General features: G+C 39.5%; 1 protein-coding gene across 1 annotated transcript; it reads left to right on the forward strand.

The window, feature by feature from the left end:
* Window positions 1-22,234, forward strand: LOC132821419 (low-density lipoprotein receptor class A domain-containing protein 1-like). The gene is made up of 6 exons (XM_060834006.1): window positions 1-66; window positions 1,662-1,743; window positions 7,330-7,452; window positions 16,433-16,570; window positions 18,669-18,791; window positions 22,095-22,234. The coding sequence occupies exons 1-6, from the start codon at window positions 1-3 to the stop codon at window positions 22,232-22,234; spliced, it is 672 nt and encodes a 223-aa protein (XP_060689989.1).
* The last annotated feature ends 3,861 nt before the right edge of the window (window positions 22,235-26,095 follow it).

Consider the following 26,095-nt stretch of genomic DNA (forward strand, 5'->3'; position numbering starts at 1 on the left):
ATGGACTCGGTTTCTGTACTGAATAAGAATTACTATTCATTACAAATAAGTAAATTCAAACCACAGGTAAAGAACAATGAACTGTTGACACAGTTAAAACTCTATCCCCTTGCAAAACAAAAACATACAGGCAACAAAAGGTGGCATGGCAGTTAAAAAAACCTGGAATGCCACGCAATGACCCCAAGTCCACAGTGTTCACTGAGATGGCCCTTTTGCTTGCCAGAAGTTGCTGTTTTTCAGTCTCTCTTCTTTCTGTCTATTTCACCTCTTTGAAGTAGGCATAGACATTTGAGACATTAACTGCAAAGTCTCCTGGTTAAAGGCCATGGTTTCCAGTGAGTGGTGAGGGAAAATAAACAGGGTTTAGGTATTTTATTGGAGAGAAGGATGCACCATCTGCTCCTTGCAGCAGTCCGAAGGTGTCTGCAGTCTGCCATCATGCGCATCCAACAAGTTGTCCAGCTGCCCAGGAGTCAATCAAATCATTGTTGTGAGGTTGACCCCTATCATTCACAACCAGCACAACTCCACAAAACAATCAGCAACCTGTAACTGGCCAAATCTCACTTTGTACCGATTCCATGATACTGAGCCAACTCCAAACAGTCTCCCCAACTGCTTCAATGAAGGAGCAGTATAAACATGGCTTACAATGAGTTTCAATAACCTGCTTTATTAAAAGTAAGGAATTCCTTCCATAATCCTTACTTTTGAAAAGTTCTTTCTCCTTTTCAGTTTGGGTAAATAAAAAGATATGGTCATTAAACCTCAATGTCTTCACATTTTTTATTCCAATAGTTTAAATGTCAAGAATATGAGAGCCAACAATATGTTTCATCTTCATTAGTCCTTCTTGAAATCAAGTAGTTGGACCTTTCTCTCCTAACCTCAACTTTGGCTCAAAGGTTCCTCCTTCAGTTATACGACTTCCTGAATAAAGTTCGGTTGTTTACCCTAAAATTTCGCAACAAATATGTTTCTTCACACACATGGAGAACATGGACAGAACTTTCTAATCATCTAATCTGCATCTATATAATTTTGAGATCAAAGTAATACAAAAGACAGTTGTGGGATCCTATTTGGCAAATATAGAATTTATATTGAAAGGCATGGCAGGTTCAGAGTGATTAGATAGTATATGGTCTCTGACTACTAAATCCTTAAGTGCTTGGGTATAAAATTTAACTCTGCAGTACCGCGGGAGCACTGCGGGGTGCCATCTTTTGGGCGAGACTTTAAATTGATGCCTACTATTTTAAAGAAGAGAAGGTGAGTTATCCCAAGTATTCTGGTCAATATTTATCCTTTGAATAAAATTACAAAATCAGATATCTAGTCATTATCATATTTTTATTTCTGGAAGTTTGCTGTGCACAAAAAAGCTACTGTATTTACTATAATACAGTAGTGACATTGCTTCAAAAGGATTTCATCAACTGTATAGTTATTTAAGATATCTGGTAGTCATGAGAAGCATTGTCTAAGCACAATTCATTTTTATCATTTATGTACAATAAATTCTGTGAGAGATACTGGTACAAACTTGAGTGCAGAGTCATTTTGTCCATTACTGATTTATGCAAATTTATATACAAATATCAAATTATGGAAAGCATATTCTGCAATCTAAATAATTTTGTGTTTTACTCTTGTAGGATGGAGATGTGACTTCAGTCTCATCTGATGTATATTCTCAGTTTGGATCACAAATGTCTTTGGAGCATGTTAAATATGGAGGTAGGTCATCATTTATTTTAATGAGGTTCAAATAAGGATTATCCAATTAATTGTATTTTAATATAAAAAGTTTTATACATTTTTATAATGTGTGAATCTGAAAATGCACATACTGAACAATCACAAGTGTGTTAAGAATTATGCTAATAAATAATTTAGGATTGTTAGTTGAGTTTGCAACATGGCTCACTTATGCTTGCTTGTAGCTTCATATATTCATAATCAGGGTCATTTTGAATAGAAGAAAAAAAGAACATGCATCTTTTTCAATTAAACAAGTGTTTGGGGGACAACCATTCTTTGTATTTCCCATAACAATGTCTCAACCAATCTGAGTCAATGTGCTGTTCTTAAAACAAAACTTTGGGAGAATAATAGTTCCTTAGTGCATTCGCCATGGCAATGCCTTAACCAATCAGTAAAAGGAAATCATAGTCAATCATGACCTCCACCAATATAAGATACCTGAAAAACAAGAGATCATGATGGAAGTTTTTCCCTAATAGCTCTGGGATTTAAGTTGAATATTGATTGGGAAGGGGAAATCTGAGATTGTTTTCCTGGAATCCTGAGACCAATTGTAACTTCCTTGTGGCAAATGCAAACACAAAGCAAATTAAAGCTTCCCAAAACTCATTCCAGCATTCTTTCCCCTAGTTACTGCATCAATTTGATATTTATAATTTCTGGTGTTAGACTGACTGTGCTTTGCTGACTGTGGCAGCTGGTTGAATATCAAGTAGAGGTGAGTTACAAACATTTTTATGCAGTAAACTCCTGTACATTGGGAAATATATTCAAATTGCTTGAAATCACTTTGACATTAGATCTACAGTGAGTCTAAAAGAGGGATCCTGGACAGTCTCAATTTCATTTTCAATGCCAAACATATGAAAGCAGTCTCACTTACTGCACTATCAATTCTTATAAACTGCAAACCATATTGATGGAAGAATCATGTCAGTAATTTTCACCTAAGTATAACAGCTAAGGACTTTTTATTAAACTTATTTCATGGATTTAATTTTCCATGATTAATGCAGTATATGTTTCAACATAAGTAATGTCCCTAAAATGGTGGTAGCACATCACACATTCATTTCTCACATTTAGTCTAGCAATGTGGCAAAAAAAAGCAATAAAGCCTGATTCCGCCCCCCGCCCAGAGTCCCAACTCACTTTTGAATCTGTCAAAATGAGAGCCACCAGCACAATATTCCTGAGTTTTCAGAATGGCCACACCAATATAATTTAAAGTAAGGTATTTCTCAACCTGAAAATGTCTACAGATGGGAATTTCTTTTTCCATTCTGCTTCCAAACACCTTTACTTACATCTGGTAGACTGTGACCCATAGATTGTCTACATGCATTCAATATCAAACAAGTGCAGGTATGGCATTCTCTGTGGATGTCCAGGCACTAATGACATCAGTGTATATGGGAATGTATAGGAAAATGGCATTGCGTTAGATGGTAAGCCATTATCTAGAATAGCAAAGCAGGCTCAATGGATTGAATGGCCTACTCCTGCTTCTGTGTTTCTATATCCTATTATGCCATTGAAGGAGAACAGAAGCCTGTGCACGGTGGTGTGAAGCAGATGGTAGCCCACTGGATATTATAACCATGTTCCACACACCATGGCCCCTTCCCACCTCCATTGTGGAATATACAACCAATAAGACTGAGGAGTTTTCTGATTTGTTATGCATGTTACCAATAAGGCATTAAGACAACACTGAGACTTACTGCAGGAAGACTTTCAGCTGCCCACAAGTGGCTGTGAAGGTGTCCATCAGCTTCAACATTTATGCCATCATATGTCTTTAATTCATACAGCTCTTTTGTAACACCTCACAGCACTTAACAACCAATGGATATTTTTGAAGTGTAGGAACTGATATAATGTAGTGAACATGGGCATTCATATGCATACAATAAATGCTCACAAGCAACAATGATAAGTGACCAGAGAAACTTTGTTTTTGTGATGTTGATGAAAGGTGTCAGGCAGGACACCAGGGATAATATCCTTGCTCTTCTTTGAAATAGTGCCAATGGATCTTTACATTCAGCCTAGGAAGCAGATAGGGCTGTTATTTAACGTATCACCCAAAAGGCAGGACCCTCACTTGCACAGCACTCCCTCGGTACTGCAATGGAACACAGGATGGCTAACAGCCCCAGATATTATGGAGCATCTCCAGTGAGGTGGTTTTCACATGTCTGAGATTGGCTGCTGCCAGGCAATTTCATAAATCAACAATTTTCATAAATGTCCACCTCCCTGCTCACAGGCTGCTAGTAACTCTGAGCCTCCAATCATCCCCACCTTCAGGGTGAACCCCAATTCCCATTGTGCAATGTCTCTTAGCAAATTATTTCCCAAGAGTTGGTCACTATGTCTGAGTATTAGACTTATTTCTGAATGCAAGCCCTGAAGTAGGATATGAAACTTGTGACCCAGAGGCAAGTGTGCTGTCAAATGAATCACAACTGATTATTTGGGACAGCTATGGAAATTCTGTTCAGTCAATCAGACTAAATGTGGAAATGCATTCATTTGTTCACTGGCACACTCCCTGGGAAGTTAGGGAATGCATACCTTGCAACATCATGGTAATGTCAATGAAATGTCATCATGCATGTTTAGAAAGTTTTAATGGCTTTCCCAAGGAGCACGGTGTATTCAATGACAGTCAGCTTGTTTCATAGATTCCAGAGAACCTCTGTTCAATTATTTTAACAGGAAAGGCTTTCACTACCTCAGTGTGACAAACTTACAGAGGATCCTCTGATTCAGTGCTCAAAAGTTTGGAAATTGACACAATCCCTTCATAGGGAAAAAGACGAGTCCTGTATGACCTACTCAGAGAAGGAAGTCACAGAAGGGATAACATCTGGGTGACAGACATCCACAAATAACATGTAAGGATGGTCTGAGTGGCAGCAGAGGACACTAAAACAAGGCATCAAGAATAATTTTGGCATTTGGACAATTCAGAAAGAGTACTGCGCTATTCTCCAAGTCATATTCCATCATGGTGGCTCAGTAGTTAGCACAGTGGCCTCACAGTGCAAGGGACCTGAGTTCGATTCCAGCCTACCACAATCCAAAGATCTGCAGGCCAGGTGAATTGGCCAGGCTAGATTGCCCATGGTGTTAGGTACATTAGTCAGGGATAAGTATAGGGTCAGGGAATGAGTCTAGTTGGATTGCTGTTCAGAGGGTCGGTGTTGATTGTTGCTAAATTGCCCATAGTGTTAGTTGCATTAGTCGGGGTAAATGTAGGGGAATGGGTTGCTCTTCGGAGGGCGGTGTGGATTTGTTGGGCCGAAGGGCCTGTTTCCACACTGTAGGGAATCTAATCTAAAAAAACCCTTCCTATTCATATACCGATCCAAATGCCTCTTAAATGTTGCAATTGTACCAGCCTCCACCACATCCTCTGGCAGCTCATTCCAAACACATACCACCCTCTGCAGGTAAGAGTTGCCCCTTAGGTCTCTTTTACATCTTTCCCCTCTAACCTTAAACCTATGCCCTCTAGTTCTGGACTCCCCGACACCAGGGAAAAGACTTTGCCTATTTATCCTATCCATGCCCCTCATAATTTTGTAAACCTCTGTAAGGTCACCCCTCAGCCTCCGACGCTCCAGGGAAAACAGCCCCAGCCTGTTCAGCCTCTCCCTATAGCACAGATCCTCCAACCCTGGCAACATCCTTGTAAATATTTTCTGAACCCTTTCAAGTTTCACAACATCTTTCTGATAGGAGGGAGACCAGAATTACACGCAATATTCCAGCAGTGGCCTAACCAATGTCCTATACAGCCGCAACATGACCTCCCAACTCCTGTACTCAATACTCTGGCCAATAAAGGAAAGCATTCCAAACGCCTTCTTCACTATCCTATCTACCTGCAACTCCACTTTCAAGGAGCTATGAACCTGCACTCCAAGGTTTCTTTGTTCAGCAAAACACCCTAGGACCTTACCATTAAGCGTGTTAGTCCTGCTAAGATTTGCTTTCCCAAAATGCAGCACCTCGCATTTATCTGAATTAAACTCCATCTGTCACTTCTCAGCCCATTGGCCCATCTGGTCCAGATCCTGTTGTAATCTGAGGTAGCTTGCATCATCACAAAAACAGACCATCATGACTTTGCTGTTTGTGAGAACAGGATGTGTGCAAATTGAGTGTCACATCTCCTACATTAAAAAACTGATTAAATTTCAAAACTATCATGTTTGCTGTAAAGTTCCTTGGGACTAGTGGCTATAACTGGCACTATATAAATGCAAATATTTTTTCAATAATACTCAGGCTATGTTCCACCAGAACCACTCAGGTCCTGACCACATTGCATTCTTGGTCAAAATATGGACAAAAGAGTTAAATTTCAAAGGTGAAATGAGACAGACTGCCCTTGATCTCAAAGTAACATTTGCCTGTTGTGGCAGTGACAGTATAAAATGGTTCCTGGGATTTGGACGCCAGGAATGACCTCCTCTGTACTTCAAATCAGATTGGTAGGCTGAGGAAGAAGGAGAGGCCGAGCCTGAAACTATTGGGGGACATTAATGGTGGAGCACAATGCAATGTCACAGTCAGCTTGAGTGTGAGATATGTGAAACTGAGTTAGTTGATAAACTTTCTGAGATATGAAACCTGTCTTGTGTCATTATGCCTCAAATGTTCACCATTCTCCAAATCCCAGATTTTACCCCCTCCACCTACACAGACATCAGAAAAAAATCTCATACCACAAACATTTCCCTTTTTGGAGAGGTTGGAACTATGGCACACAACTTTAAAATAGTGAGTTCCAGTTAAGACAAATAGTTTTTTTGTCTCTTAGTGGTATGTGGTATTCTCTCCCTCAGAGAGCTGTAGAGTAAGGGTCATTAAATATTTTTGAGGTCGAGTTTGACAAATTCTTAATTGACAAGGGATTTAAAGAGTACAAGGAGCAGAGAGAAAAGGATACTCGAGACTACAATCAAATCATTCAAGATTTTTCAAATGGTAGAACAAACACAAGCGGTTGAATGGCCTCCTGCTCCTAATTTGAATAGTTATATATATATTTATATTACCAGTAGTTTCACTTTGCATTGTATGAAGCATAATTTATTCAATGGAAAAGTAGCCTTCTACAAAAAATCATGGATGGCAATGAGGATTACGACACGGAAAAGGATGGCAGAGGACCAGTATCTAGTATAACCAATCCTCCAGCAAAACCTACTACTATCAGGAAAAAACATTGAAGAGAATTTGAGTGTAATAATGAAGTATTTGAGTGAAATGTTAAAATTAATTTCAGTTCTTTTTGACTTTTTTAAAAAAGAGATCCAAATGGGGCGAATTCCTCTTTCTATGTTAATTCAATTTAAATTAGTGGAAATGCTTTGCTCTTCTAACATTTTAATGCACCAATTATCAAGTGACTGTTAGCTAACATAATTTTTTTTGCAATTACTTTGAAATGGTGTGGGGTGATGTTGACCTCTACATATTTACGATGTACAAATTCCAGCATTTGAAAGCTGACCTATCTTATAACCCTTTCTTCTTAAGACTCCAGGAACCATTTTCCCAGGAGATGCCTCTTAATCACATGTGTAATCTTGCTCATTCTTGGGGCAATGGCAGCTGCTTTAGCCTGTGTGATTATATTTGGAATACCACCCAACCAGCTAAGTATGTAACCGTAATATAAATGTGTTCAGCTTGTTTAAAGTAAATATTGTTACATTAAGAATGATCACCTGGTAGTAATTACAACAGAGAAGTTTCAGATGATATTAATCATGGGAGTGAAACTTGAGCAGTTTATTCCCCTCCTCCACAGAGATTAGATACAGCTTTGAAAGCAATTTCTTTCCTGTCCTATACGTTATGTACTTTGCAGTTTCATGCTACTCTATCAGTGTATCCAACACTAGAAAATCCCAATGGTGCCAAAATTTAAGTATGAAAATGTTAACATAATTAAAATTGATGGTGGCGCTATAACAAGTTTGTCAAGAAACAGCCTGAAGATCAATGTTGTGAATTTATTTGCCTGCCCAGCATTTATTGTACATAATTATTGGAAATGTCATTCTGCCTCCTCCAATGATTCAGCTGGTTAAGCCATTCATACCTGAGCCAAATAAACCAGGAAACTTCTGAGCTCAGTATCTAGCCTGTGGGGAGGCACTGGACTTAGCTGGGGTGACAGTAATGGGCTATAATGTGTCACATATGACAATGTTTTGCACATGTTCTTCCACTTAAGAGGCAGACTTTTACTGATCAATTGTGTCCATTATTCTCATGAGTATGAACATCTGAAAGTATTTTATTATTGTGTCTTGCAGCTTCAGTGCATTGTGATGACTGGATTTGATAAATTACTTCTCTGCATGCTTGTTATAAAATTTGTGCTACTTATTGCCATTTGTATAAGTCATAATGAATTATAATTTTCATGAGAACCTAGCTTGTTGTTGCATTGTGCTTTGCATATCAAACTTTCATTGCTTATTTCACACCATAAACAAAAACAATAGGCTTGTGATATTAAATGTAGTTTAGTTCAAAAAGTAAACTACTATTGTGCATTAACTAATTCAATGACCTTCCTATGTAGGGATGGGGTGTTGGTGCTAGCTAAGCAGATCGCTCTTAATCGAATTGACTTAACAACATAAGAATTAGCAGGAATAGGTTGTTTGGCCCTCAGGCTTGCTCTATTATGTCTTATATTCAACCTTAATTCTACTTTCCTGCCTGCTTCCCATATCCTTGAGAGCTCCCATTTTTGAATATATGCAGTAATATAGTGTCCATGTTCGTCCTCATCTCGGTCCGTAATTATTGGCCCTCTGCCTTGAGGCTGTGTCATATTCCTCAACTATGAGAAACAAGCTCTCAAGCAAAACATGTGGTAGGAACTTCGGAAATGAGTCCTTGTATACTAAACTGTCATCAGCATGCTTGATTGACATCCCATTGACATCCATTTTTGTTATCACTCTTGCTATTCCTTTACTGTCACCGGGTTAGAATTCTGTAACTCGCTCTTAACAACCCTGTGGATGCACCTACTCAACATAGATTGCAGCAGTTCAAGAAAATGGCTGTCAAGTTAGTGAAATCTTCATGCTGTGAATGAATTGAAAAAAAAATGACTAAACTAGTTAGTTTTGCAATATTCCTGAGTGTTGTTGAAGATTTACGATACATGAAGTATGTGAATAGAAGCTGAAATTATTCCCAATAGAAAGCTGGATAGTCAGTACTTAACCTGAACTATGCTGCCATTTTGTGCATTATAGCTATAGTGTGATATATATAGCGGTTGCATGGTGACTCAGTGGTTAGTACTGTTACCTCACAGTGCCAGGGACCCAGGTTCAATGCCAACTTGGGTGACTGTGTGGAGTTTGTACATTCTCCATGTATCTGTGTGGGTTTCCTCTGGGTGATCTGGTTTCCTCCCATAGTGCAAAGGTGTGCAGGTTAAGTGGATTGGCCATGCTAAATTGCCCATAGTGTCCAGGAATGTGTAAGTTAGGTGGATTAGCAATGGGAAATGTGGGGTTACAGGAATAGTGTAGTGTAAATATAGGGTAGGAGAATGAGTCTGGGTGGGCTCCTCTTTGGAGGGTCAGTGTGGACTTGTTGGGCTGAAGGGCCTGTTTCCACACTGTAGGGATTCTATTCTAATAAATGCTAGTATTACCTCTGCATTGATTTAACCCTCATCTCCTTATACCTAAATTTCCAGGCTTTAGGTAAGTGCCATGTGTCAGTAAACCATCATCTTGATTTTCTTATTTGATGCATATGATAGTCTTCAGAATGAAGACCTGGCTAGAACTTCTATGTGGAGTATTTCAATGTTGGTGGGAGTGTGGGGGTGTGGGGGTGGGGTGGGGAGGAGGGGGGGTGGTGGTTGGTGGGGCAGCTACTGCAGTGGAGCCGCCAGGAAACTCTCCTGATTTTATCATCTCCTGTTAACATGTAAGAGGGTTTGATAACTTGTTAATCAACCTGTTCAGCTGCAATGTGACACACATTTCATCACCATCAATTCCCGAGTAGATATTTGAACCTGGAGTTTCTGACACAGCATAGGGATGTTGATTCCTTCTACTTTTCTTAGTACTTTGGTTTGAATGCTTTTAGGGATTGTGATGAGTTTCCATGAGAATGATATCGGTTTATCAAATAAATCTTGAACTCTGCATTCAGTATTCCACACTCGTTAAATAAAACGTGTAAAAATTCATTCAATAAGTGTAAGCCTTTTAAATTACTGGTATATATTCTCAATCATAAATCATATTATCTCAAGGCAAGGATTGCATAAAAAGAAAAATTTTGATTAAGATTAAAAGCAAAGGAACAAGTCAATTTTTACTCTTTTAAAATTGTCCCTTTCAATTACAATTTAGTCCTGTCTCACTTGGAGGTGCTACGTTATCTACAAAGTTAGAGGAACAAGATTCTGGCAATAAAGGATATAAATAAAGAAGGAAATAGAGATTTACATTTTTTTCACAATGTAAGGATGTTCCTAAATTACATTGCAGCCAATGAAGCACTTTTGAACCATTGTCAATGTTGTAGTCTGGAAATTGCAGGAAAATGTAGTTGCAATGAATGGGTATTATTTGAATTCCCCATAACCCTCCATTGCTCACACACACACAGGTATGTAGCTGGTGCAAAAAGGGTATGGTAACACACAGATGAACATCAATCTGTGGACAGAAACTTTTCATGTGATGAGGGATTTTTGAAGAGCTAAATTGAGGTGCTCTGAATTTATCCCTAGAAGCAAGTAGTTTATAAGGTGGCCTGTAGTTGTGTGTGCATAACCCAAACTAAAGCTAGGTATTGTAAGTTTTCCTGTCACAAGTAAAGTTGGCAGGCAGAAATTCGTAGGATGGAATCCTTTGATGGTCTGAGTAACATGGGTTACTTTGAAATGTCCGCCAAGGCCCATCTTGACATCAAGATCATCTTGCTCTATCTTTAATGCTTTACATGGAGTTATACAGCAGAGAAATATACCCTTTGGCCTATCATTTCTATGTTGGCCAACAAACACCATAATACACTAATTCCAATTACCTACACTTGGTCCATAGCCTACTATGCCCTGACATTTTAAGTGCTCAAGCAGATGCTTCTTAAACATTGTAAGAGTACCTACTTCCATCAACCTTTCAGGCAGCACATTCCATATTTCTACCACCCTCTGGGTGAAATTTCTCTTCTCAGATTTTCTCGTGACCACTGACTCCTCACCTTAAACATGTGCGCTCTGGTCTTAGATACATCTGCTGTGGAGAAAAGAGTCCCATGATCTATTCTGTCCATGCCTCTCATAATTTTGTATATCTCAATCAGAACCCTCTCAGCCTACTCTGCTCCAAGGAAAATAAACCGAGCCCATCCAGTTTCTCTTCATAACAGACTTTTTATCCCAGGCAACGTTTTATCCTGGTGAATCTCCTCTACACCCTCTCCAGTGCAGTCACATCCTTCTGATAGTGTGGCATCCAGAATTGCACACAATATTCTATTTTTGCCCTAACCAATGTATTATAAAGTTATAGAGTCATAGAATTATACAGCATATACCCTTTGGTCCAACTCATCTGCACCAACCAGACATCCCAATCTGACTTGGTCCCATTTGCCAGCATTTAGCCCATATCCCTCTAAACCTATCTTATTCATATACTATGAAGATGCTTTTTAAATATAATTCTACCCGCTGCCACCATTTCCACTGGCAGCTTGTTCCATGCACGTACTACCCTTTGCAGTAATGCACTAGCAGACTCCTGAAGAACTGAACTGGATCATCTGCAGCTGGTGAGGCAAGCAACAAGAGGAAAAAAAGAATTTATTAGAGCATATTCCCCAATCCACTTGTCACAGATGCATCTATCCATGACAATATTGATTAGAATGATCCCCACACAGTCTTTTTGGAGATAAAGTCACATTGAGGATACCCTCCACATGTCATGTGGCACTGCCATTGTGCTAAACAGAATAAATTTTGAACAATTCAGTAAATTAAAACAGTAAATCTTTGAGGCGCTGCGGGCCATTAGCACCGCATACTATTGCATTCAACTGCAATCTACAACCTCACGGCCAGGTATACGCCCCACTCTACCATTACCATCAAGCTGGGGGATCAATCCTGGTTTAATGAAAAGTATATAAGGGCATGTGAGGAGCAGCACTGGTGGACCAGAAAATGATGTCTCAGTCCTGTGTTCTAGCTTCATCAAGTTATTTGCCTGTAACAGCAAAAGCAGTACTCGAACCATAGAGTCAAGCAAACCCTTACTCAACAGATTGGATTCAAACTCTAGTCCTGCCGCATCCAGCCATGAACGGTGCAGGGCAACTAAACCATTGATAAATATCCCAATCCTCAATGATGAGAAGGCCTTGCAAATTAACAAGACTTCCTTGCTGCCACATTCTATGTCCCAGTTAATGAAGACAAGCATCCCATATGGCTTCTTCACTGCCCCGTCTACCTGTGCTGACACCTTCAGGGATCTTTGGACTTGTACACCAAGATCGCTTTGTCTCTCACTACTCACTAGGGACCTACAAAACATTCCATATAACCTTCCCTTATTAGACATCACAAAATGCATGACTTTTCAGGATTATCTTGCATCTGCCATTTCTCTGCCCAGTTTAGTGGGTGATCAATATCAGATGGTAGACTGAGATCACCCTCTTCAATCTCAACACTACCAATTTTCATGTCAGCTACAAAGTTATTAATTATACATTCGCCTTCTACATTCACAAACAATTCATTAATGTACATAACAAATAGTAACAGTCTCACTACCGATCCCTGAAGAACACTGATGGTCACAGGCTGCTAATCACAAAAAAACCCTCCAGCATCACCCTTTCCCTCCCATTTGCAAGCTAATTTTGGATCCAGTTTGCCAACTTGCTTTGGATCCCATGGGCTCTTACCTGTTAGACCAGACTTTCATGTAAACCTTGTATATGCCTTACTGAAGTCCATGTAACCTACATCAGCTACATTACCCTCATCAATATGTTTAGTCAATTTTTCAAAAAACTCAATTAAGTTAGTCAGACAGAATTTCCCTCTAACAAGTCAGTGCTGACTGCCTGATCAATCCCTGCTTTGCCAAGTATTAATTAATCCAGTCCTTTGGAATTTTTTCCTGTAATTTCCCTACCATTGACATCAGCTTAACTGGTCTATAGGAACCAGGCCAATCCAAGCTGTCCTTCTTGAACAAAGGAACCTCACTGGAGGATAACTAATCATGTTGTATTTGATTTGTGGTTTTGCAAGAGGTGGATGTGGGATACAGAAAAGCATAGCTGCAAGTTATATAATGTAGGAGGGGGTATACAGGAATACCTTGGCTTCAAAGTGGAAGGACACTAAAATAACCGTGTATGGTCACATCAATTGCCAGGGCCTGGAGGGGAAAGGCAGGATGGTCTAGGCTCATTTAATGGGCTGGGTGGAGACTTTGGGAAATGTGAAAACTGTGAAATGTATGGGATGAACTACTGGGAAGGGGATATGGATATCAAGGGGCTCACAGACCCATTATTGATGAGGCTTAAATCCACTGGCAAAAGAGCACTTACTGTCATCTTCCATCATGATGCAAGTCAAAAGCATGCAAAGGGGGAGAAAATTACTCTGACCACACTCAGTGTGGGTAGGGTAAGGGAATTGTGAAGGAGGGGGCTTCAGTTAACTCTGATGATAGGGCTGTTTGAGGGAGAGAACTTTGGTCACAGGTCCATTCAATGTATAGGCACACAGACCGCCTACTTCCTGGCCATACAACAACATTGACCTCTCTTTATGCTGTACCTCCCTTTGACATTTATATTTTGCACATGGAGAGAGTCAAACGCTAGAGGTGATGAAACAGAGAAGGCAAAGTTGTCACCATCACCCAGGTGTACATTGCTCCCCTTGCTTTCAAATGTGCAATAGGCTCTCTGTCGAGACATCCATCGATTGAGCCTCATCAGCATTTGTGGCCCTCCTTAATTGTCCCTGAAACCGAGTGGTCAGTTATTTCAGAGGGTGGTTGAGAGTCAATCACATTGCTGTAGTCTGGGATCACATGTAGGTAGTCAGGGTAAGGATGTCAGATTTCTTTCCTTAAAGGGCACTGGTAAATGAGACAGATTTTTATAACCATCAATAACAGTTGTTACAGGTCACAGTCACCATGACCGATACTTTCTTTATCAGTAATTCCAGATTTACGAATTGAATTTCCACCAGCAACCTCAATGTGATTTGAACCTGGATTATTGGTCCAGTGGCATTACCACTGTGTCAACAACTGCCAAAATTCAAGACGTTATCCTATCTGCAGGTTAAGCTGGGTAAATAAAAGGGAACCTGCAGTTGTAATATATTTGATTTCCCAAGGAAAGTCAATAAAGTCACATAAGAGCACACAGTAAGAGCCCACATCATTGGAGGTAATATATTAGGATGGAAAGATGATTGGCTAAGTATTAGAAAACAAAGTTTGGATAAAGGAGGCATTTTCAGGCCAGAAACCTGTAACTAATCGAGTGTCACAGATTAGTGCTAGGGCCATCATTATTTACAACAGCTACTAATGACTTAGATGATAGAAGTGATAATACTCTTGCCTGATTTGCAGATTGCAAAAAAAACATGTGAAGTCAAGTAGCGAGGGTGACACAAGGAATCTACAGAAGGATATGGACAAGTTCAGTAAATGGACAAAAGCTTTACAGATAGAATATGATCTAGGAAAACATGAGGTCACACTCTTGGCAGGAAAGACAGAGGAGCTAAACATGATTTAAATGGAAAAAGACTGCAGAAAGCTACAGAACAGAGAGATTTGAAGATCATTGTACATGAATCGCATGAAGTTAATATACAAGTCCAGCAGGTAATGGGAAAAGCAATTGGAATTTTGATCTTTATTTCAAGAGAATGGAGTATAAAAGTATTCATAAAACAATAGAAGGCATAAGTCATTCCATAGCTAGAATACTAAGAACAGTTTTGATCTTCTTAACTAATTGAGAGATTGAGTAGGTTGGTTCTGTACTTCTTAAACTTTAGAAGAATGAGAAACTTTAGGAGAACCTTACTGAAGCATAGAAGATTCATGGGGGCTTGACAGTGTAGATGCAGAGCAGTTGTTTCCCCTTATGGGGGAGTCTAGGACCTGAGGACATACCCTCAGAGAAAGCCATCACCCATTTAAGACTGAGATGAGGAGGATTTTTTAATCTCTGAGAGTAATGTATTTTAGGATTTTATTTCCAGAGAAATTCTTTATGACAGAAGGCTGAGTGTTAAGTATATTCAAGGATAGATGGATTTCCAATCAGTAAGGGAATGAAGGGCTATGGAAATGAAACAGTAAAGTCCATTTGAGGATTATCAAATATGCCATGATCTCATTGAATGGTGGCGTGAACTTGATGGACCAAATGACCACTTCTGCTCTTACCTCTTGTGATCTACATATTATCCCATGGGTGGCACGGTGGCACAGTGGTTAGCACTGCTGCCTCACAGCGCCTGTAGACCCGGGTTCAATTCCCGACTCAGGCGACTGACTGTGTGGAGTTTGCATGTTCTCCCCGTGTCTGCGTGGGTTTCCTCCGGATGCTCCGGTTTCCTCCCACAGTCACAAAGATGTGTGGGTCAGGTGAATTGGCCAAGCTAAATTGCCCGTAGTGTTAGGTAAGGGGTAAATGTATGGGTGGGTTGCGCTTCGGCGGGTCGATGTGGACTTGTTGGGCCGAAGGGCCTGTTTCCACACTGTAAGTCTAATCTAATCTAATCTAAAAAAAGGCTGAACAGATTGATCTTGTGTCCATTGGAGCTTAGGTGAATGTGAGGTGATCTTATTGAAACATGTAAGATCCTGAGAATGATTGACTGTGCAGTAATGGACACAGACAAGGTGTCTCCCATTTCAAAGGGAGATGAGGATTCTATTTTCTCTCTCGGAGGGTCTTGAGCCCAGAATGTGATGGAGACAGCATTATTGAATATTTTTAAGGCACATGTCGATAAATTCTTGACTGCTGAAAGAATCAGGATTATTGAAGGTCACTAAGAATGTGGAGTTGTTCATGCCATAATCAGAGCAGTCATGATTTCACTGAATGTCTCGAGAAGCCAAATGGCCTACTTCTGCTCCTGGTTTTCAAAAAAAAAAGCTGGTTTCAGTTGGGAGCAGGTGAAGGATTAAATTCTAACCACCAAGATGCAAGCAGTCTCCTTAATGAGTGCTAGGAGTCATTTTAAGTCATTGTTGAATAATCCTTTGATCAACCATTCCCAGAGCACACACCTACACGTTTACCAAGATTGCATCTTGAGCTCAAAACGGGTGAATCAGCATTGCAGCTTAAAACCCTGTCCAGACTACTTCAGCCTGTTTGGCAACTAGAGTATCCTGAGAAAACTGATCCCTTTATGGTGTTAAGTTAGCAACAGAATCAGAACATGAGTTATTCAATACCATAGGATTTAAATTAAAAAAAACTGCTTTAGCGGGTGGTGTAATTATTCCTATTGACAATATTAATCAAGATACATTTTTATTCTTCCCATTTGTGTTTTCTTTAGCAACTCGATTGTGTAAAACCACCTCAAACACAACTGGCTTTCTGTGCGATGACCACAAAACCTGCATCATGTCCACACAGATGTGCAATGGCAAAGTAGACTGCAGCAATGGAGAGGATGAATCAAACTTGTACTGTGGTATATATTCCACACATTTTTTTTTACATTGGAACAAGCACTTGGTACCTCTGGAGAGTTTATCTCAAATGCTTACTCATTCCCAATTTTGTTCTAGCTTATTTTGAGAAGCCGATATATGTACAGTATTTATTGGTATGGAGGAAGATATAATTACATAATTTACTTCCGTTATGCTTAAGCTTGAATAGCAATGTTTGATTTATCGTTTACTGAGTTCTTGTTTCCTTTCTGTTGCTGCCTGCATCTGTAAATTAACAACCTTAATGGTCAACATACCATCTGATTATTTACACTATTAATGCTTCTGGGGAAATGAACAGTGACATTCTTCAATATAATGGCATATTAGAGTTCTCTAGATTTCTGCTTCTTCACTGTGGGCTTGCATATCTGATTTCCCTTCTCCCTGTGTATCTGATCTTCTACTGTCATTTATGTGTGAACTTCTGTCTCTTTCTTTGTACCTGCAATGTCACTGCTTTACTTTATATTTCAATGTTCATCAGTTTTATATGTCTGATATTCCTATACACTTTCTTGCTATTTCTATTTGAAATTTTCAGTCCACTGGAGTTGGTATGAATTCATTTCAGTTTCCATGTCCGTCTGAACTCTTTCATGGCCTCAACTTTCATTCCTATGTCAGATGCACAGAGGCAGAGAATTCCCGGCTCCACAAAACTGACAGGGATGCAGGCTGGACTGGAAGTTAAGACTGATGACCTAGAGAGAGCAGAGGAGACTGCTAGTTTCCAATTCAGACTGGGCAGAAAGCCCACCCTGGGGTTTCAGTACTGTGTCTAGAAACAAAAGAATCAAATAGAAATTATTCTTCCAGTTCTCACCTTACACACCTCCCATACTTCCCCCTTACCATCACACACTCCATGCTCCATCAAAGCCAAATCTGTGCCACTAATGCCCTCTACCTGTTGTGGTTCTGTTCGCCGAGCTGGGAGTTTGTGTTGCAAACTTTTCGTCCCCTTTCTAGGTGACATCCTCAGTGCTTGGGAGCCTCCTGTGAAGCGCTTCTGTGGTGTTTCCTCCGGGCAATTTATGCATAATTGCCAGAGGAAACACCACAGAAGCGCTTCACAGGAGGCTCCCAAGCACTGAGGATGTCACCTAGAAAGGGGACGAAACGTTTGCAACACAAACTCCCAGCTCGGCGAACAGAACCACAACAACGAGCACCCGAGCTACAAATCTTCTCCCAAACTTTGAGCCCTCTACCTATCACCTACTGCATGTGATAACCCCTGTGCATTCAATCCCCCATTCATCCTCTATGACCCTTTATGCCCTCTATACCACACTGTTTCCTGCTACACATCTACATGGTTCATTGTAACCAATTTAGTGCCAACATGCCAACCCACAGTTCCACTCTTTACTCCTTCATCTCCTATGCCAACTCACTTAATATCTATTAGTAGCTATCCACACAAGATTTTAAAAAAGTTAAATTACTTTCAAGTTCTATGTTTTTATTTGGGGAAAAAAAACTTTCCTCATTCATAAAAATACATTTTGAAGCTCTGATGCATTTTCATAGATCTGTATAAATTTGACACTTTGACAGCCTTATAAAACCAGGGCTTTGTGCAACATTTAGATAGTTCTCGCTATTGTTAACAAACCCAGAAGATACCTGACCACCTTCTCAACGTTACCTGAGTGCCACTCCCTCTACTCCAGTACTTCCACAGGGGTACCTTACCTCTCCAAAGCCTATACCCTGGCTTTCCAAATAAATGCACAAAACACATCTGATGTGCACACTCCAGTTTCTGTGCAGCAGGGATGCCATCAAACTTCAGTGGAGAAAGCAGCTGATTTAAATGGCCAATTGGCACCATCTCAAAAAGTGTTGTTCCCACATCCTAAGAACATATAATTCAGAAATATTATTTGGGATCGAGTTTTGTGGGAACTCCAAAAAACATTTTGTGTTATTATTTTTGCTAATCTTCTGCTGACAGTATACCAGCAGATCAATTCTACCCCATTGCCTGCAATTTTATGAAAGATGTATAAAGGTAGCATTGATGATTACTTTTTGATCATTACCAATCCCTCTATCTCATTTGATCAGGAGACCTACCTAATAGCCTCCCCAGACATTTAGTTTTTATGTGTGACAACCAAAAATCCTGGACCTATATGGACAAAATGTGTGATGGAAGAAATCATTGCGGAGACTGTTCAGATGAATCAGGTAATCAAATACTTTTAATGTTCATGCAGAATATAATTTTACTACAATTTATGTGGGACTAATCCATGTAATGGTAACAAGACTCTCTGAATTGATTTATTTTACCATCCTATACTTCCATAAAATCTTTCTAGGAGGTATTTCTCTGCCTGGTATCTTAACAAATGAGTACCAACTTAACAGATCTCTCAACTAGCTCTTCCAGATAGTCAGCTTATTAGTCCGCTCCCTTTCAAAGATGAATTTGAGCATGGATGGAGCTCATTAGGATTTGTAAGGAAATTCGTGTTGAAGCCCACTCACATACATCAAGTAAATTATTGCTGAAAATCACCAAATTACAGCATTGTTACAGTGCAGAAGGAGGCTATTCAGTCTATTGTTTCTGTACTGGCTCGTCAAATGGGCATTTCATTTAGTGCCATTCTCATGTAACCCTGCGCATGGTTACTTTTTAAATACCCATCTAATTCCCTTTCTAATACCTCAGTCAAACCTTCCTTCACCACACTCTCATGCAGTGCATTTCAAATCCTAACCACTTATGTGTAAGTTATATTCCTCATGTCACTTATTTATTAATTACTTTAAATCTGAACTGTCTCATTCCTGATCCTTTCATAAGTGTAATCAGTTTCCTCCTATTTACCTGGTCTATAAGACCATAAAGTCTGCTTAGGATTTTGAACACCTATGTCTTTTCAACCTCCCTTCTCCGAAGAAAACAGCTCTCACTTCTCTACCGTATCTTCATTTCTGAAATTTATCATCCCTGGAACCATTCTCCTAAATGCCTTCTGTATGCTCTTCAATGACTTTATCTCCTTCCTGAAGTACAATATACAATGCTTTAGCTGAGGCCAAACATGTGTCTTATATGCTAACATTCAAAGGGAACAATAATTTTATATTATGTGGCAAATGGATTGGATTCTGATTGGATCAGAGCATAGTTAGCCCATTCTCTATGGAAACATCTTGACCAAAGTTTTTGTTTGAATTCATGAAAGCCAAGTTGACTCCAATTGATCATCACATTCCATTGGGGAGTGTGTCAAGGAACAGCATCCCACAAGCTGATGAATCAATCTAAAAGCACATGGAACTGTACAAACTCCAGTGCACACACTGACAACTGAAGGTGGACTTGTGGTCGATAGCAAGAGAACCCCTTAACGTTTCTCACAAATACCACACCTAGAATGAGAGTTTGTTTGCTCCGTTTCAAGGGTGAATTTTGCACAGGATGGATCCTATGAGAGTAAGAAAATTCTTATATACAGTTGCAGATTTAAATATAGCAAATATCTCATTTTGATAGCAGACATCAAAGCTATGTCATGACATAATGACTACTGCGATCAGATCATTGCCTATTACCTATCAAACTCAGGAAAGGACCTAAATCTGCCACTTTCAGTCTGCTTCTGATTGTCCTGGATGGATAAGGAGTCTCAAAAGTTAGAGCCACAGATAAAACTAGATGTTTCATGCTACTAAATAGTAGCAACATGAATGGTGTTCGCCAATGACAGAATGCTGCTTTCTTGCTGAAAAGACATTCTGCCTAATACACGGATGAGCAATCTGTTACATGAATGTTAGCACCAGTGTGATGCCAGGTATTTAGGCTGTGTGTTGCAGTACTTGGTGGATCACATTGAGCAGCACATCCATTAGGCAGCTTGTAATAGGCAGAATACTGACCATAGTCAAGAGTGTGGTGCTGGAAAAGCACAGCAGGTCAGGTAGCATCCAAGGAGCAGCCTGACCTGCTGTGCTTTTCCAGCACCACACTCTCGACTCTAATCTCCAGCATCTGCAGTCCTCACTTTCGCTTAGGATACTGACCATTCTCAACCAGATTTTAAATTTCAATAGTAATCAACATCAGGTACTATTTTACAATTGGTCAGCACTTCAATCCCAAATGTAGCAAGAGTTACACTATCAACCAATTTGAAATTATCAGAGAGTGGGGTGCTGGAAAAGCAGGTCAGGTAGCATCCGAGGAGCAGGAGAATCGGCAGCTTCTGAGAAGAATCCTACCTTGGATGTTGCCTGACCTGCTGTACCTTTTCAGTACCCCACTCTCGACTCTGATAATTTCGAATTAGGAGAAAGTGAGGATTGCAGATGGTAGAGATCAGTCAGGCTTTCAATATAGCTCACTATGCTTGCTAGAAACTATAAATATTTGTGTGCATGGTTCCTAAGAGAAAGGTATTAATCCAAGTATTGCACATCTTCAATTAAACAAAATCTTGTGTCCAAGTAACAGCGTCCCCAAGTGGCTAGAAAATTAGAAGCTTTTAATTATGTGTCACAGCATTCCCAGTAGATTTCTGCAATATTAACAAGTCAACCAGCTGGATCTCATAGGAGTTCCCTGATTGGACCACATTAACAGCCCCAATCAAGGAGCCCTGGCTGACAGATAAGGCACGAGTCAGAGATACTGCCACTGCTGACTCTATATGAGGCAGTACTTAAGTCAAGGACTGTTCATGTGTAAATAAAGAGGACCTTGGTGACAGGATACCAGTCTCTGCAAATTTATTAACCAACCCTGTAAACCACCAAACACTCCTATAATCTCAGTAAGCATCACTAGAAATCATTATGCAATTAGCTTAAAATGAAGGGAATCATCTTGCGGAATTGTGTTCAACTGCACATGTTGATGATGTGGCCTGAAACATTGTATGATAAAACAGCAGTGTTGGTGACAAAACAGCATTAAACTTTAAAGTTTTCATGAAAGCAGTATAGGACATAGGCCAGATATCTGCACACATCTTGGGAACACCATTCTAGTGGCTCAATAGCACCAATAGCATTGAAAGACCAGGCACTACAGAGATGTATTTCAGGCCCAAGATCTGCTCAGTAAATAACTGTAAAGGTTAAAAGCAGGAGCTGCAAAGCTTGAGTCAATAAAAGCAAATTAAGCTAGGCAGCAAGAACATCAATGCCAGGGAATAATAGTACTCGAGCCAGGAGCCCACCAGGACAAAAAGATAAAAACAAAATTCCATGCATGCTGGAATTCTGAAATTAAATAAAAAATGCTGGAGAAACTCAGCAGGTCTGGTGTCTGTGTCTGAGAATGTTTTGAAATGTTAACTGTTTCCATCTCCACAGATGCTGCCAGATCTGTAGGGTTTGTGCAAAAATTTCTATTTTATTACAGCTATTTCTTTTGACTAACTATGGAGAAGGCAACAAATATTAATGAATATCACAGAACAATATTCTGTAATTTGAACATTTAAAAAGTCAACTTGTTAACTTGTTTTAAAGAATTGCTGTGCCCTGCCTGCACTGGATGGAAATGTGTTACTGTCTTCTTCAATGACTGTGACTGTATACCGAAGAGTCGCTGCAGAGACAACTTTCAGGACTGCACTGACATGAGCGATGAAAAGAACTGTACAAAGTGACATCTGAATGAATTTCTAACCTTAACCTTGGAATTTTCTGTTACAATTATTTCTACAATTTTTTAAAAAGAATCTTATTATGTTAGGTTTGATGTTATATTAACTGTATTGTAAAAATAATACAATTTCTAACACTAATTATGAGTACAACCCAAGCAGCAAATTGTTTTATTTAACTGCTGACCAATTTTGTGCATACCCAGATTAAAATTTTACATTTTGTAGTTGTTACACCATATCCCAGTAAGGACTTTGAAAGAAGCCACGACAGAATGGAATAGAACATTAAGGTAATCAAAGTAGATGAACATGGGAGACTTGGGAATGAGATCACTTCATTTTTCAGAATTCCAGACTATCTCTTCAATAACTCATCATAGCACAACCCTTTGCAGGAATTAATCTTGTGAACCATCATTGTACTGCTTTCAATGCATGTATACTCTTCCTTAGATGAGATAAAAACTGCACATTACTCCAGATGTACTCTAAGCAAAGTCCTATACAATTGTAGCAAGACTTCCCTACTCTTATGATGTAACTTTGCAAAAAAAAAATTGCCTTTCTTATTGCTTCTATGAGGTCACCCAAATCTCTCTGAAGCTGCAAATGTGTTGCTGGTCAAAGCACAGCAGGCCAGGCAGCATCTCAGGAATAGAGAATTCGACGTTTCGAGCATAAGCCCTTCATCAAATCTTTCTGAAATCAACATTTAAAAGTTCATTTGAAAATATCCCTTTTTTACTCGTGCTGATTAAATGACAAGAAACTGGCTGCTTAGTAACATTGTGCTTGGTCTATATCATTTCAAAACTTTCCTGACCCTGTCAAATTAATGCACAGAATCCTCGTATCAACCTGTCTCAAATTTCACATGTAAATAAAGATTTTTGGGGAGAAAAAACACCCAGTTTGTTACTTTTTTTTGGTTCAAGCTGGAAGTCTGCCCGGTGGCTGATTCAAAACAGTTGCAGTTTGAAATTTATTATTTATATTTTCAATATCATGAGATGGCAGTTTTCCTGGTTTAATTCTAGATTGCGACCCATCTACCCATTATGAGCAGATTTGAGATTTGCTTTGTTTCAAAAACTACTCAGCAGCAGTTGGCCAGCTAAGAGTCAAGTCTGGCACTAGGAGGACAAAGGTAGCAGATACACGGATACAGTGTTAGCTACACATTATCCACATATTCGTTCAAATTTTCCAGATTAGACTGCTTCACCATTGCTTGGTTAAAATCCTCAATATCCTAAAAGAATTACGGGACCACCTTCAAGTCAACTGCATCAGTCAAAAGGGCTACATCTACAAGAGGAATGCAAACATTAGAAATATGAGCATAAGAAGGCGATTCTGCCCTTTATCTGCTCCTCACAGATAACTTGTTTGCATTCCAAATTCCTCTTTCCCACCTACCCCTGATAATCCTTGATTTATTTGATGTGCAAGAATATATCTACCCCGCCTTTAAAATTTTCAATGATGTGCCTCCTGAGGCAAAGTTTCAAAGTCATACAAGTCTGAGAAAAAATTTCCTCTTATGACTGACCTAAAAGGGCAATACCTAATTTTAAAACTGTGCTCTCTTGTTCTAAACTCACCCAGAAGAGGTAACATCCTTTCCAGATCCGTATTATCAAGATTATCAATCAAGTCAATTCTAGAGAAAACAAGTCCAGTCTATTCAATCTTTCTTTGTAAGATAACCCACTTATCACAGATTCCAAAAGCTTGTCTGAGCTGTTGCCAATGTATTTAAATCCTTCTCTAAATAAGATGGCCAAATGTGCACTCCGTCTGTGTGATATGGTCTCACAAATGCCCAGTATTAACTGAAGCATAGCATTCTTACCTTCATGTTCAATTTCTCTCAGAATAAAGGATAGCATTCCATTAGGTTTCTTAATCACTTGCTATACCAACTGACTTTTTGTGACTCATTTTAGAAGACTAAATCCCTCTGCAACTCAGAATTGCAGTTCTTGACTGTTTAAATAATGCTGCTTTTTAAATTCCTCCTACCAAAATATTTGCTGCTTTCTCAATTGAAGGACTCTTTCCAGAGTGTAAAAATTTTTTTTGGAAAATTAACAGCATTGATCTATTTACTCACTAGCCACATATTTTAAGTCCTGAGGATGAATTTGATCAGGACCAAGATTTATCAGTCGATGGGGTTATTGATAGGATCATCAGTCCTATTCTAAAAGATGATCTTATAGCAAAGCATTTCTAATATACATAACATGATCAAGCAGAATTAGCATGGCTTCGTGAAGAGAAACTCATCCCTACCAAACTTACCAGAATTCTCAGAACAGGAAACAAGCAGGATAGATAAAGGGGAAGCAGTGGATGCAATATATTTGGATTTTCAAATGATGTCTGATAATGCACCACGCATTAGATGACTCAAGATAAAAGCCCACAATGTTGGAGGCATTTTTAGCATGGATAGAGGACTGCCTCAGCACATAAGGACCAAAAGCAGGAATGTGCAATTCAGCCCTTTCAGCCTGTTACACCATTTCATACAATCATTGCTGATCTCATCACAGCCTCAAATCCACTTTTTTGATTAGATTAGATTTCCTACAGTATAGAAAGAGGCTCTTCAGCCCAACAAGTCCATACTGACCCTCCAAAGAGTAATCCACCCAGACATTCTCCTATCCTATATTTACCACTAATGCACCTAACACTATGGGCAATTTAGCATAGCCAATTCACGTGTCATGCACATCTTTGAACCGTGGGAGGAAACCCACGCAGACATGGGGAGAATGTGCAAAGAGTTGCCTGAGGCAGGAATCAAACCAGAGGCCCTGTTGCTGTCAGGCAACAGTTGCACTGAGCCACCATGCTTGTCCAATCTCCATAACTGAAAATGGAATAGTGTAGGATAGTCTTCAGATTGGTTCCACAGGTCAGCACATCAATGGCTGAAGGAACTGAACTGTGCTGTAACATTGTTAGAATCCTTGAACCCAGTATTTGACTATCTCCTCCTCAATTTTACAATGTTCCAGCATTTCCAGAAATCCACCAAAGATCCTCTGACAGCATCAAGACTTACAATCATTTCCATCTAGAAGTACAAGGGCAGTAGATAGATGGTAAACCACTACTTTTAAGTTCCCCTCCAAGACATTCACCATGTTAGAAATATATTGCTGTTCCTTCACTGTTGCAATGCCAATATTCCAGAATTCCCTTCTCAATGGCATTGTGGGTCAACCCACAGCAGGTGGACAGTAGCACTTCAAGGCAGCGTTTTTGTTTAACATAACTATGTGACTAGTTTCTTACCCTCCAACTGAATTTGAAAATTTGGCAAGCTATGATCACTGTCCCCTAGAGGATCCTTTAGCATGAGATCATTAATTACACCTTACCAAATCCAGGATAGCCCACTCTGATTGTTTCTTGGAGTAATACATTGGAGAATCAATCTCTAGTACATCCAATGAACTCTCCCTCGGGGCTACTACCCTTGCCAATTTTATTAATCTAATCACTACATATTAAAATTAAATTGAGATTATTGCTATATACTGTGTCCCATTCCAGACCTACTGTGTGTCCTTTAGCCTACTCCTACCAGGATCTCCTTTCCCTTGCTACTTCTACCCAAATTTATTCTAAGTTTTGATTTCCCGAGCTGATGTATCATTTCACATCTCATCCTTTATTAGCAAAGCTACACTGTCCATTTCCTTCATTCCCGTCCTTCCAAAACACTAAGGACCCTTGAATATTCAATTCCCAAACATGGACTCTGATGACATCTCAGTAACTGCCTCCAAATGATACTTGCTTTGTATGTGCACTGTTAATTCATTAATTTTTTTTCCAGCG

Source organism: Hemiscyllium ocellatum, chromosome 2 (assembly GCF_020745735.1).
Source record: "Hemiscyllium ocellatum isolate sHemOce1 chromosome 2, sHemOce1.pat.X.cur, whole genome shotgun sequence".
Classification (NCBI taxonomy): Eukaryota; Metazoa; Chordata; class Chondrichthyes; order Orectolobiformes; family Hemiscylliidae; genus Hemiscyllium; species Hemiscyllium ocellatum.